The sequence below is a fragment of the Cyprinus carpio genome, chromosome A24, assembly GCF_018340385.1.
Source record: "Cyprinus carpio isolate SPL01 chromosome A24, ASM1834038v1, whole genome shotgun sequence".
Classification (NCBI taxonomy): Eukaryota; Metazoa; Chordata; class Actinopteri; order Cypriniformes; family Cyprinidae; genus Cyprinus; species Cyprinus carpio.
This window is the reverse complement of record NC_056595.1, coordinates 14,379,291-14,395,027: the sequence shown is the minus strand read 5'-3', so window position 1 is coordinate 14,395,027 and position 15,737 is coordinate 14,379,291. Positions and strand designations below refer to the sequence as shown.

The 15,737-nt window shown below is 36.9% G+C and overlaps 1 protein-coding gene across 1 annotated transcript in view; it reads right to left on the bottom strand.

Annotated features, from left to right (window-relative positions):
* Nucleotides 1–15,737, bottom strand: part of LOC109067463 (phosphatidylinositol 3,4,5-trisphosphate-dependent Rac exchanger 2 protein-like) — a 111,661-nt gene that overhangs the window by 35,288 nt on the left and 60,636 nt on the right. The window contains exons 22-29 of the mRNA XM_042714277.1: nt 14,708–14,892; nt 12,359–12,520; nt 9,132–9,351; nt 8,787–8,994; nt 3,256–3,435; nt 2,027–2,121; nt 1,526–1,608; nt 136–226 (exon numbers count right to left, since the gene is read on the bottom strand). Of these exons, the coding sequence (XP_042570211.1) occupies nt 136–226; nt 1,526–1,608; nt 2,027–2,121; nt 3,256–3,435; nt 8,787–8,994; nt 9,132–9,351; nt 12,359–12,520; nt 14,708–14,892 (1,224 nt within the window). The remainder of the gene's footprint in view (nt 1–135; nt 227–1,525; nt 1,609–2,026; nt 2,122–3,255; nt 3,436–8,786; nt 8,995–9,131; nt 9,352–12,358; nt 12,521–14,707; nt 14,893–15,737) is intronic.

Below are 15,737 nucleotides of genomic sequence, written 5' to 3'. Positions count from 1 at the left end.
TTAAGTTATGCAACCCTTAACAAAAAGTGCACTGAGCCATGAAAGTCTCTTTAATGAATATTGTCTGTATGAATAAGACTGTGCCAACAGAAATAAAACACAATTTAGTTCATTAACATGAAAATCGCTCAATACCTTGAAGTCCTCGTCCCGGAGTGAAACACTTAGTCTGTTCAAAAGCTCGTGTCACAGTTGCTCCTTTCAACAAACTGGTGATGGACTCCACCTGAAAATGAGATCAGCAACAAAACATCACTGGAAAATTAGTCTTTAATTAGCTGACTAAGCAAATGGACAAACTCAAGAGTATTACAAAATTCAGTCCCATTAGTGCTACTAAACATAAAGTGGCCAAGGAGGCAGTCTGCACAAAAACAAAACAAAAGCCCCCTTGAACTCCCACCCCATCAGCAGGAAAACATTTGTGCTGCATGTGAACTGGGAGTGTTGCGCTCCCGGAAACCTGCGTGCTATAAACCAAACAGCAGCCTAGCTGCACATTCTCCATTTCACTGGTGATTGAGACATCCTTGTTAAAAAGTGTGGAGACAAAACAGATTGATCTCTGGGGGGAAATGACCATGGCCATGGTGCATTATGTGAGGGGCTTCAGCCTGTTTTTAGGTGTCAAAGAAGTCAAAGGTGACGCGAAGACTTCTTAAGAAAAGATTGGATAAAGCAAAAAAGAAGCAAAACCATTTTTTTTTTTTTATTTAAAATATTTAAATAGTAAATAACTATTTTTTATTTGTTCATATTGATTTTTATTTTATATTTATATATTATTTTTAAAGTTTAATTTTAATATTTATTATATATTGAGATAATTATAAATTAAAATATCAAATATTATTACATAATTATTCAATGTTAAAATCATTATTTTTATTAAAATATAAATGGGTAGTTGACATAACATTAAGTGATTTGCTATATATGTTAAACTATTTTAAACAATGATTTTGTCATTTAATAAATGCCATTTTTATGACACTGTATTAATGGATTCAATATTAAAACTTGTACTTCAATCATGTCACACTTCCAGACCATTTAAAGGAGCTTTAAAAAAAACAAAAAAAAAACACAACCTTTCAGCAAACACACACCTCCTTGATAGTTAAAAAGCATTTCATTGTTAATTAATTGACTTAACAAATCTTTATTATTAATTATCAATTATTAAGGCATTAGGTATCAAAAACTAACAGTGAACAACATTTTATTGCAAGGTAATTTATAATATAAATGTATAAATTAATGGATAGATCAGCTAATGTTAATTTATACTACTTTGAACATTTTTAACTTGAAAAATTTAGTAAAAATATGTAATGTAGAAATTAGTATGTTAGCATATGCAGAAATTCAATTATTATTTTTATTATTCACAGTTATATACACAAATATGGATAAGATATTTAAGATATTGTGACTGAAATGGTCACAGTTCACATGAACAAATGCTCTACATTACATGCATGTGGATGTAAAAAGTTTGTTGATCCTGACAGCAAACACACACCTGACTGAACAGATGTTCCAGGAAGCCGTGTAGCTTCTTCTGTTTGTCGTGAGATATCCACACACTGGTTGGTATCTCGTCACCTGTATGTGATTGATTGTGTGTGTATGTGTGTGTGGAGAGACAGAGGGTGAAGTGGTAATCATTAGAGTATACACACATTCAACACAGAGTCCTTAACACGTGTGTTTCTTTAGTGAGGTTTTGCCATAACAATGCAAACAATTCTCTCCTCTCCCTCCGTCCTTCTCTTCCTCAATCTGTTCAGTAGTTAACGTCAAATGGCCATCAGTTTGGCAGACTCTGTATTTTGGTGGGTTCTGTCTGACTAAGTGGAAAATGCGTGCTTGATGTGCAGAGTAATGAGACAAGATTCAGTCTGAATGGCATATCCAAGCACTTGCCAAATTTGATTACAGTCATGGAGGATTTATCAGGGAGGTGAACTAACAATGGTGTTGTGGTGTCAGACGTGTGCAGGATGATGTCTGGTTGCATTACCTGAGCACATCTCCTCTCTGCACACAAAAGATCCACAGACACCTCCACATACTCTGGTGAAGGACGCTATGGAGTTCCTGTTGCTGTTACAATCACTGGAAGAAATCAGACGAATATTCAAGTGTTATGAACAATGAATATGAATACTAATACATGACAGGATCACAATGGTGCAAAAGCCATTCACATCTGTTAGGATCACAGCAAATTCTTCTGAATGTATTCATTTGTGAGCTCTTGTGCAAAGAAACCCAGAAACATACTCTAAACCAAATCTTTCTCCACTGACAGCCACTCATAAGTAGCTGTGTATTCTGATTATTATTATAATTTTTTTTTTGTAATGAGCGCTTGAAAAAAGTCTCTTATGCTCATCAAGGCTGCATGTATTTGATTAAAAAATATCTATAGTTAAAACAGTAATATTGTGAAACGTTATTACAATGTAAAATACCTGTTTTCTATTTTAATTTATTTTAAAATGTAATTTATTCCTGCAATGGCAAAGCTGAATTTTCAGCATCATTGCTCTAGTCTTCAGTGTCACTTGATCTTTCAGAAATCATTTTATTATGCTGATTTACAGCTCAAGAAACATTTATTTTTAACAGTGTTGAAAGTGCTGCTTAATATTTTTTGTGGAAACCTTGATTCATTTTTTTTTTCAGGATTCTTTGATGAACAGTAAGTTCAAAAGAACAGCATTCATTTGAAATGAAAATAATATAGTGTATTTATTTTTTTATTTATATTTTTTCTAATGTAACACATATATTTTTATTTCTATATGGTATAATACTAACAGTACATACACTGTATTTTAAAACAAACTAAAATAGAAAGCACTGTAATACTATATATATATATATTTAGAACTTAAAAAACATACATACATATAATTTAGTGCTTTCTATTTTCCAAAAGAACTTAAAAAAAAACATAATTTAGAAAACTTCAGAAAAAAATTCTTCCAAATAATATAAAATATAACTAAAATTCATATTGTCATGACATTAGTTGACCTGAAACAGGAAACTGAATTTAGAAGAGACTTTTGTGGATGTTTCTTTGCTGCACTGAGAATGCAACACGTACAAAACACAATTTAATAATAAATTATATGTCATGTGAAATCAAGCAGAAACTGAGAACCTGGCAGAAGTGATGTTTTAGAGAAGACACTACATCTAACTATAAAAGTACTTTATGGCCACTGTAAGACACATTACCTATATGAGTCCCTGTTGCTGATGGTGTCGTGACCCGAGTCCTCCTGCTCGTCTCCGGTGACATTAAAACACACTTTCTTCCCATTGCGTTCACTTTTCTCGCTCTCACTCTCAGCTGAAATGTAGCTCTCAGTGGGCTTCCCTTCAGACCCTGTGGGATGTGTGATAGAGGAAAGCAAACTGTGGGAAATACAGAGAGAAAGAGAGAAACAAGGAGAACCAGAGAAAGATTAATCACACATGAATCACACTGCAATCTATGTGCAATTAAAGAGTCAGAATCTACACCTCCAGTAACACATGTTTATGACTCTCATAAAAAGAGAGAAAGACACGTCACTCCATGACTCTGTCACAGTGAACTAGGGGAGGATAACACAACAAATACTAGCAGCTGAAAACACAGTGGAAATAAGGCACAACAAATAAAATAAATAAGGGGAAGTCGTGGCCTAGTGGTTAGAGAGTTTGACTCCTAACCCTAAGGTTGTGGGTTCGAGTCTCAGGCCGGCAATACCATGACTGAGGTGCCCTTGAGCAAGGCACCGAACCCCCGACTGCTCCCGGGTGCCGCAGCATAAATGGCTGCCCACTGCTCCGGTTGTGTGTGTGCACTTTGGATGGGTTAAATGCAGAGCATGAATTTTGAGTATGGGTCACCATTCTTGGCTGTATGTCACTTCACTAAAATAAAATAAAATGTGACTTATCTTATAACTTCTGTAAAAAATGCAGTGTTCTTAAAATATTTTGTTTGGATTATTTCCATTGTGTCATGGCTTGCTTTAGTTTGTGCTGTGGCTCATTTCCATTGTTTTATGGTTTATTTCGATTATGTTGTGGGTTTCTCTGTTGCACTGTGGTTTATTTGCTTTGTGTTGTGCATTTTTCTGTTACTTTCAACTTTATTTGATTTTGTTGTGCTGTGCATCCATTTGTCCAGCTGTCACTTCCCAAACCCTAACATCTTGTAAGTCTCATATTATATTTGAACCATTTCGAGAGGATCAGGCTCAGCGTGTCAGAGTGCTGAATGCGTGAGGATGTCCAGTGCCAAACATAATCCCAACCTGTTTGTGTTTGGCTTCCGGACAACAACTCAAGGAAGTTAGAGATCCTCAAAATATGGATAACATCAAAACACGCATATACAGCTGTGTCAACAGTCATAACTTCGTTAGATTCTTCTCCTGGAGGACTACGGCGAAGAAAATGTAGACGCTTATTCTCACACATGGAGACATTTAAGCCATATTTTCAGTCTGGTTTTGAGGCCCAGTTTCTCCACACATGAACATACTAACATGTCAAGCCTTGTTTGAGTTTCAGACAAACCCCTCCGGGTTCTTTTAAAGAGAGGGGACACATAAACATGCTTTCGTGGAATACGTTCCCTTAGGAGTGCAAACCGTAACTTTAATTCTCATCCTATCCTAACAATAAACAAAACCCCAACGAAATCTCTTCCAACCCAAACAAATTCTGCGAGTAAGAAACTGAGGAAGGTCTCAAGCGACACCTCACTCGTGAGATTGCCCAAAGGCCTCTCCAGCTGCCCTAGTTCTCCAACTTTGCGGTTTATAACAATGTTCCCTCCTGTCAAAGCAGACAGGTCGCCACTATTGAGTCCCATTCTGTTGCCATGGAAAAGAGCACCCAACGCCGCTATTGGCTGGAGCTTAATAAGGAAGTGTGTGCAGCATGGTGCCTCGAGGGGCACTGAGCATCAAAGTGAGAAGTAGTGGAGGAGGGGAACAATGATGAGAGTCTGCAGGGGAGATCTTGGTTCGGGTCCATGGGTCTCTCTCCGCCTATGGTCCTTTATACATGAGTGCTTTCATGTGACATGTAAGGCTCTTTTCATTCAGCTAATGTCGTGCAGCTGACTCGGCACTTTCAACTATAATCAGAATGTGACTTCTGGTCAAGTCACACTTTCAAATACAAAAGAGATCACTATCTAAAACATCTGAGAAGATAGATTTGAAACATCTGCATTTAACTAGTAGGACAGTACAGAAATGGAGCCAAAAAGAGGAATAGAATGTAATATGTGTTTTATGGCATATGATCTATTTGGCTAAAATGTTCTTTGATTCTTTTGAGAAAAGTGAAGCTGTCCAGAGAAGAGCTGCTTATGTGAATGCCACTTAAAGTCAATATTAAAACCCATTCGTGATGCATCTGGAATACTTTTTAATTCTTTTTTAAACAACGTTAGGAGCATCTGTTAAGAAAACAGGGATAGAAACGTTTTAGGAAACTTATTTTAATCTGTGGGAAATATTAATTCCTAATCCTAATTTAAAATATTATGATTCAAATTAATTACATTTTAGGATTCTACATTTTAGGAGCTTAAAGGGGATGTCTAATGCTATTTCATGCATTCAAAATTATTAACAATTATGAAGAATCTCATTCCCATATTCACATAAGTTTCAGAAAGTTTTTGTCTCACTTCTCCTAGAAGAGCGCACACACACATCAACCAGAGCGAGAGCAAGTGCATGGCCATCAATGTGCTTCATTTGGGTTACGGAAGTCGTCAGGATCCGATTCTGGATTGAATATATATGGCTGGATCAAATTTTTAACCATAGTTAGTTTAAGTCAATTAAATTTTTGTTCCTGTTTTATTTATGTCGATATCACAGCTTGCAGACGATCACAATGCCAAAGTTTTGCATGCTTGTGACTCTTTTGCTCCGTTTACGGCAAGCCTCCAGGAGCTCGACTGTTTTCGGAGAGATTCAGTACAACTGTATCTGTCTTTTATAGATCTGATAAAACTAAAGAATCTTGGGAGATATGAAGGATGCAGTACTACTCTATAGGTAATCAAGATTAAAGGGTTACTCTACCCCAAAATGAAAATTTTGTCATTAATCACTTATCCCCATGTCGTTCCAAACCCGTAAAAGCTCCGTTCATCTTCGGAACACAATTTAAGATATTTTGGATGAAAATCTGGAGGCTTGAGACTGTCCCATAGACTGCTAAATAAGTAACAGTGTCAAGGTCCATAAAGGGTATGAAAGTCATCTTCAGAATACTCCATCTGCCATCAGACGTGCAATCTGGGTTATATGAAGCGACAGGAACACTTTTTGTATTAATTAATTAATTTAATTAAATTGAATTTTTTTTTTGGGGGGGGGGGGGGGTGGGGGGTTCCACATTATATTTACATGACCCTTCCAGTCGTTTGTGATTTACTTGATATTTCTTAATCACAATTTCTACCAAATAATATCTTATAGAGCTTGTAACTGTCAATTTGTTAATTCACATGACATTTCCAGGTACAGAAATCACATTTAAAATGTTAAAATTTAGGGTTTTCTAGACTGAGGGAATACCAGTTCTTTAAAGGAAACAAATAGTTGTTTTAGCTTATTTTAATGCTTGTTTTTGTCTTATTTTTAATCCTTTTAAGACCCCTTGGAACTTTGCTGAGGCCCCCAAGTGGGCCCCAGACTCATGGTTTAGAACCACTGCTTAAAAGGGACAGTTCATCCAAAAATAAAAATTCAGTCATTATTTACTCCTCATGTTGTTCCAATCCTGTATGACTTTCTTTCTTCTGTGGACCACACACATTTAAAAAAAATAATATATATATTTTTTTAAAAGTCATACATGTTTGGAATGACAAGGTGGTGATACAAAATTACAGAATTTTCATCTTTGTGTGAAGTGTCCCTTTAAGACAGTAATACAGTAACAACAAACACCAGGCGCAAGTCTTTCTGAACCACCCACTTCAGATCTCTTCATAAATTGCTTTTTGTAGTTTTTTCTTCAACCTCAACAACTGTAGAGATCAACGCTATTCTTAATCACAGTGGAGTCAGAGGCTTCCGGAAGTGTCTCCGATGAGCTACTCGGCTGCTATTTGCCCCATTATTGCTGCATGATAGGGATGGCTGTCTGACAACCGCCTCCAGGCAGCCATTACAGAACTCTCTCTTGCCCAGGGCTGTGAGGAAGGTCATTATCTCCCCACCAGATCAAGGACAGCCTTGCCAATAAGCACACTCACAGACCTTCAGCCAGCAATCGGCACTGACAAGCATATGGCAGCAGCAGTGAAAGGTGCCGCCCCCACCGCAGATCAAGACTAGCTGTAATTGCCATCATGTACAACCAGAACATGAGAATTCCATGCAAATACAAAAATAAAAATAAATATATAATAAAATAATATATTTTTTTTATAACTATATCTGGTGTGAATAGAATGGAGAGTACAGAGGGAAAGAAAAAGAAAGATAATCAGGAGTTCTGTAATGTAGTCTTGTTAGTCGCTTATGCCACTTTGCAAATTAGTGAGAGTGACATTTACAGTGTACTGCTTGAGTTCAGTGCGCTTGTAGCATTTTTTTTTTTTTTTTGGTATTTTTTTGCATATTAACATTTTGGAATAGGGGCCTCAGAGTGCCCCATTTCCTTCAAGGTGTTAATGGGCTTCCAGAAAATGAAACCATCAACACCTTGGCTCAGACAGGAGGTACCCACCCTCTTTTTGCGTAAGTATCTCTCTCTCTCTCACACACACACACACACACACACACACACACACATTTAGTTGACAAAAAAAAAAGGAAAAAAAGGGAATTAGAAACAGATGTTGGGTCATGTGAAATGTACAAAGATTACATGAATGCTGGGACAGTAACATCCCACAGGGACTAGCAGTTATAAGATCTGTCACATCTAGACACAACTTGCGTGATTTCTGACGTCATTTCATTCCAAATACAACATCTGAATAAATGTTTCAAATCATCTACTGTCAAGGGAGACGTAAAAATGCAAATGTTTAATATTATTAATTAACATCAAGCCAAGATTTTACAATGTTTTTTTTTATTTCTTAACAACAACAATAATAATACCATCATATAATAACACCTAATTGATGATTTAGCTAGAAATCACATTGAAAAAATAGAGAAAATGAATAAAACAAACAAAAAAAATATTATTATTATTATTATTATTATCATCAACTTTTTGAAATCTCATTAATTCAGTTAAAGCACACTTGCTAAAATAATAATAATAATAATAATAATAAATCTTATTGTTATTTATTTACATTATTTATCTTTTAACCTCTTGATCGAGGTATCTTTACATATTTACATATGTTTACACTGTATCACTAATATTAGCCATGGTTGTTTTGCACTGAACACCTAAATAATAATTTAGTTTTTCTGATTTCTTTCCAACCTCTCTGTGATTATAAAAGCATGAAAACCGGGTAGACCAGTTCATTCAGAGGGTAGCCCACAAACAGAAGAATAAAGAGAATAATACATAAACCACAATGAAGGATCTCCTCTCTTTGTGTTGAGTTATAGAGTTCTCTTGAAGCAAAGGGCAAAACTTGACTTTTCGTCAGTTTAAGTATCGAATTTTAAGACAGCTGTTGTACTAGGCTGAAAAGGCAAGCTATATATGCATGTATTGAACATGTTCACATGATGAAACAAAGACGTTACCAAATAAAAATGTCATACTCATGAATCTGGGTGGCGTAGCACTCCATCTCTTTGATGACAGTGGTGAGTTTTGTCAGCAGTTTGTGGTAGGCATCCAGGATGAGCAGGTCATCCTCCCGGAGCAGGAAGCGCAGACCGTGACCTTCTGCCCTGCTAAGACTGTGTCCTGATGGGGCGGCCATGGTTGTGATACTATGCTGGACGTAAACCATGGGGTTCAGCTTGCCTGAAATCACAAACCAGCAGAGAAAAGCTAATAGACATGAACTAAAACTCAATATTTATTTCATTAAATTGGCCATTGCTTCCTGTAATGCATGATCTTGGATTGTACATTAAATTTAGGAATATATCTTCACTCACCCTGCTCTGAATTGCGGCCTCCTTTCTCTAGAGTGTTTTTCCTGTTGTCCAGCTGGACACCGAAGGCACTTCCAAGGGAAGTAGTGGTCTTGGGATAAGACACCTCCAATACGTTGATGTGACAGTTGGTGGGGCAAAAGTCACTGCTGTGTAGAGGGGAAACCTTGGACTTGGCCTGCTTGAATGTGGGCCAGGCCCTGTTCCTCAAAACCCGTGAAAACTGAGAGCAGAGAGGCATTAGTGTAAGATACAGTACATATGTTGTGTGGATATGAGCAAGGGCTTATTGGTTTTTCCTATGTAAATTATCTAAACCTGTACTACTGTACAACTCAACACTGTGTTGTTTCAACCTACCTGGCTTCACTAAGAGTTAGCGATAGGATCTTTGGATTGAGTCTGGTATGCTATCATGCTAAGCCCATTACAGTACTTTCCCATCAAGCTTTAGTGCAGTTTAATATTCAGATTAAACTGTGAACACTAAAAAGTGTTTTGACCATACAAAAGCTCAGTCTATATACCAAACAGTCTATAAAAACACCAGTACATCAACATCTCCAATCACCTGCTGATGTTCTAGGCATGTTTAACAGTAAACCTGTCTATGGTGATTTATGGTCAAAGTCAATGCATAAACGTGAATAGAGGTGAATTCGTGCCAGGCGATGCAAATGACGCGAAATGCGCAACGCGTTTGCCGCTAACGCGAGATATTCGCCTCAATCACGTTTTCCGCGCAAGTTATACTCGCGGATGTTTTTCACCTCACTCGTATGAATAAAAACATAGTGTGAGTGACGCGAAAGACATCCCGCGAGTAATCTAGAGTGAGGGACCCGATAGGCATATTCGCTTCGCGTTTGGTGTGAACACACAGTTACGGTGTATTCACACCAAATGCAAATTTTAGTATTTGTGTGAGTAGATTACATACAAAGTCAATGCAAAGACGCAAATAGAGGCAAATTTGCACCAGGCAACATGAATGACGTGAAATGTGCGATGCGTTTGGTGCGAACGCTAGATATTTGCCTCAATCTGGTCTTCCACACAAGTTAAAAAATTTCAACTCGAGCGGAAAATTAGCATGATGCGTTCTCGTGCAAGCGCTTATTAGCACATCTGGCTGAATCAGAAAATCTATGAACGCACATCTTTAGCATTTCCCGCACACCCCGAAATCCCACAACAGGTAAAAAAGCAGCGATTGCTTCTCTGTATGGTGCTGTGAACCCAGACACGTCTGTGTTTTTGGGACTCCCACAACAGGTACAAAGCAGCGATCATATTTATCCTCACCATGGATGATTACTCGTGGGAAGTATTTCGCCTCACTAGCATGAATAAACACATAGGCGAGTGACGCAAAAAACATCCCACAAGTAATCTAGAGCGAGGGACACGATGGGCATATTCGCCTCGCTTTTGGTGAGAACACACCATTAGCTGGAAGCTTAGGCTGGTTCTCATTGGTCAGGCTAGTGTATTTTGATACACTTTTTTAGAGCAGTGGTTCTCAACTAGGGCCTAGATTAGATTTAAATTACACTTATGTATTACTTACTTTTTATCCAAGGTGACTTACATTGCATTCAAGGTACACATTTGATCAGTTATTGCTTTCCCCTGGATTCGAACCCATGACCTTGAACATTTAAAATGGCAGATTCAGCATTATGATTGGTCAGATCACCTGTCAATCAAACTCCCAGCGAAGGGTCAATTGCTGAGAAATCGCAAAATTTGTGAATAAATACTGAGCTGAGAGATCAGATGGCTACTAAGCTAAATCAGCTGAACACAAATGTTATCATGCTAGAAGAACAGATAGACCAACTAAACACCAGCTTGACTATGTAAGAAGACCAGCTAGACCAGGAACTTGTTAAGCCAGATAAGACTAGCAAACCACCTTAGAGTGGTTTAAGATGGGCTATTCAGCATGTCATTCAACAAATGCAACTGTGGCCTAATGGTTAGAGATTTGGACTTGTAACCAGAAGGTTACAGGTTCGAGTCTCGGTGCTGGAAGGAGTTGTAGGTGGGAGGGAGTGAATGAACAGCACTCTCTTCCACCCTCAATACCCATGGCTGAAGTGCCCTTGAGCAAGGCACTAAACCTCCAGTTGCTCCCCGGTCGCTGGATATAGCTGCCCACTGCTCCGGGTGTGTGTTCACGGTGTGTTCACCTCTCACTGCTGTGTGTGTGCACTTGGATGGGTTAAATGCAGAGCACCAATTTCGAGTATGGGTTACCATACTTGACAAATATCACGACTTTCACTTTCAAAGTCAGTTTGCACCCTTAATCACTGTTTTCCAGAAGGAATGTCCTTTTCCACATTTAGAAAATCAATCATATAGGGGTCATTTATTTACAAAGCAAGACTATTCATGAATAGATCCATATTGCAACCTGAAATTATAACTGTTTTAAACTGTTTGCATTCAAAGTCACAGCTTCAGGCACAGGAGCATGTAACTGAATCAGTGACAGGCTGACAAGACCTCAATGCTCCCCTTGAGCAAGGATTTGAACTTCGCCTTTTTCCAACAATGACATAACAGTTATGGTTGTACTTATGAATGGCTGCAGTCATGGACTACACTGGACGGGTTACAGCTGCCCTGACACGTAGCCTCCTCTCAGACCGGACTTCCCACATTCCTGGCTAGCTTTGACAAACGTGGAGCTTCAGTGTCCGGGGTCCAGACCCCGCCAGACCTCTCACAGGGCCCTACTGAGAATGCAGCAGAAGGGAAATTATGCAACGGGACGGTATGTTCAGAGCTATTTATAGCCGGTGAAGCAACAGCTAATTATTCCAGTGCTGATGTTGAATCAGATCACAGGGAAAAACAAGGGAAACTGTCAGATGCTTGTGGACGTATTTTCCTTTTCTTGCTCCAAATAAGAGCAGCTGATGGAAATTGAAAATTACATTTTGCACAAGCCTGCTTCCCTTGGTACTGGTGGACTCACATATTTCATCAATCAAGGCCAGCTGGTGTTAAAAAGGACAGGGTGGGACGGTTTCCTGTTCGGTAACCTAAATAGAAGTACTACAAGTCAAGCGAGGTTTTCTTAGCTGCAGCCATCTAAAGGACACTAACTAGAGAAATTGTTCAAAACATTGAAAATAGTTTTTAAAGCATAGAATAAGATCCACCCTGCTAAAAACACCAGGATATATAGCATATAGTTTCACACAATGCTTGCTGACCTTCCTGTAATTGGTGATTCTTCGATTGATATGCTCCAGTCTCTCGCCGCACATGGCACTGAATCTGGTCTGCAGGTCCTCAGAGATGAGCTCTGTGCTGGAGCTCAGTCGATTACAAGTCTGCACCAACTGCTCATCATTCCTGGCCAAAGCTTCTAAAATCTGACAAACCACACAAAGAAAGACATATAGCATGAGTTTTGGCAGAAAAAAGGGCTTTGGTCGTATACCAGATGTGCTTTCCACCGTTCCTCTGTCAGTAATACGGATAAAGTGAGCAAAACTGCCATAGGTCAAGTGAGTTTGAAACATGCATTTCCCAAAACAGATAAGCCAAACTTTCTTGTTCCCTTGTGGTTATTGCAGGGGTGTGCTGCATCCAACCCTTATTTCCTTAACAGTTGTATGACTGTAAAAACAGTATTATTTACACTAAAATGAGACTTGATGTCCTGTGACGCATTATAGGAGTGTTTTATACAGTTAGGGCCATTCATGTTCCAACACAGTACATAGTAACCACGAGTTCCCAGTTCATTTTCAATAAGAAGCTTTTGTAACTGGTAGCAACACATGCCATCAGCACAAGATAAATAATATTTTTTTTATGTATGTATTTATTTATTCATCTTTTGTTTTTTTTTTGCAGTTGCCATGTAACTTTGCACATTTAGGGGTGATTAAAATAAATGTACACACACGATGGTAAAAGTTTGTTTTTATGTGATCAAGAAACAACACGGAGGAGGACATAATACTCAGTGTTGTAGGTTTTCCTGAACACTGTTATTTAAAAGATGTTAAAGTTCCATATTATATTATATTATATTATTAACAAAATTTACTGAATTCATGGAATTTAAATTTTAAACTAAAATACATGAAAACGTTTAAAACTAAAACTGATATAAAATTATTTAAAAAATCAGTAAAATGTTATTTAAATAATTAAAATATATATTTTTTTATTTTTTAATGAAAAATAAACATTAAAGTATTTAATGAATGTATATTACAAATTAAATAAGAAATAAAACTTAATGTATATAAAAAAAATCCTAATTAAAAATAAGTCATATATATATATATATATATATATATATATATGTGTGTGTGTGTGTAAACTGATAAATAAAACTAACAAAATTACCTAAATGTTTTTTTACTCTAAAGAAATTAATTCAATACAAAATGAAATCTCTGAAATGAATTACAAAAATAAATTAAATAAATATAAGTATTTAATGAGTATATAATATAATTATGTTTTACAGGCAAATACCACAAAATGTACACACACGATGGTAGAATAATTTTCTCAAAAAATAAAATAAATTTTACACACACGATGGTAGAATAATTTTCTCAAAAGAGAGAGCAGCCTTTGCCTGTGAGACTGTGGAGGAGAGGTTAAATTTAAGAGCACACTGTGACCATAACAATTGCATATAATCTGCCTAACAGCCCTGAAATATGAAAAATCATCTGAAGAGAGTTTTCACAGAGGAAGTGCAGACCTACCAAAGCAGATGTTTGTAATAAGGCAGAAACTGCTGGCAGTTAAGGGAATTAAAAACAAAAAAGAGTCTTAATACGTAGAACATGTCAATACATCAGAGTCCCATTAGCTTGCGTCTCTGAGACGTCACTCTCAAGCTGCAATGCCTCCACTGCTTGGCAACAGAACGCCGAACAGTCTTTCCTGACAGCTGCTGGTTCATTAATGTAGATTGTAAATCTCAGATATCCATTTTTAGGGAAACGAAATATGGCATACATTTGTAAATAAGCGTGATAAAAAGCTATTGAGAGCAGCTGAGATCACACACTGCAGGATGCTGCATGCAGTGCTAAACTTATTCAGGCAAACATTAATAATCAACAACAGATATCACACTTTACATAACCATATCTCTTTCCCTCACACTCTCTTGCTGACGCTATAAAAGGAGAGACGTGCACACGAAACCTGAATCGATAAAATATTTTATAAACATTTTGCTAAAAAATATATAAATTAAAGTTTCAAACGAAAAAATTATATCTCTTCCCTTCCATAGTCTCCACATTTATATCTCTTCCCTTCCATAGTCTCCACACAGTGACAAGCTCTGTGATTTACAGTGTTTATCCATTTATTCCACAGCAGGGGGTCGCAAAGACCACTTTCATTTGTCACACACACTTCGTTTAATATACTCTGCTGTTAGCTTCTAGCAGTGGTTGTGTGTTACGCATGAACTGTGAAGAGGGCCTTACAAATGTACAAGACAATCCCTGTCGTCTCCTCTGCTTCTGTATGAATTAATTCACTGGTGTGTGTCTGTGGGATGACTCATGTGACTCTACCTTGGCCGTGAGGCTGAAAAAGCCTTTTGGTTCCACCATTTTCTCCAAAACGTGACACTTCATCCCAGCCGTGCTGTCATACTCGTACATGACGCCGTACTCCAGATACACGTTATCCACCGTCAGGCTGACGTGATCTTTTTTTCCGTCTATTATGGCGATGGTGTTGAACTTGTCCATGACTTCTGTGGAACACACACACCAGTTTGTGTCAATGTTACTAGTCTGAGCAGACCAAAAGAGACAAAAGCCAATATTTTAATGGCTGGAGCTCATCCAGAGACCACCAACCTGCTTCCTGCTTAATAACAAAATACAGTACCAAAAATCTTTATATATACAAATGCAAATCTTTAGTGCTATTCACTGACCCAGACTAAAAACAAAAAAAATCAAATAAATACCAAATTATATCATATAAGGTCAATAAAAGTTAACATGCCAGTTAATCTTGTCAATGAAATTACTGACGAAAATGCAGAAATGCAAAATATTTTTTTGAGTTCAACAACTATAGTGAACTCAAAACAGTGAAAATGTGATAATATGATCATGATAATTAAATGTTTATATAATTTTACTTTGTTACAGTTTTTCCATCACATTTTCATAATTTCATTGTCAAATTAAATTAAATTAAATTAAATTATTAAATTATTAAATAAACAAAAATAAATTAAATTAAATTAAATTAAATTAAATTAAATTAAATTAAATTAAATTAAATTAAATTAATACTGTGCATATTTAATTTAAATAAAATACAAATTTAATAAAAATTAAGAATTAGTCATTACAAAATATTGACTACATTTACAAAAAAAAAAAAAAAAAAAGTCCAAAATTAAATGCTGTCAATAAACCATGACACATGAGTTGTTTCCGTGTCCTGTGAATCACGTATGAGTCTACTGATGCGAGACTGTAGTTAGTCTCAGAGGACAAAGAAGAAGAGTAAATATCAAGACTAGAGTGGGAGGATGAAAAAGTGTGTACTTGTGTGTACAATATGTGTTTGCACTGGTGTTGT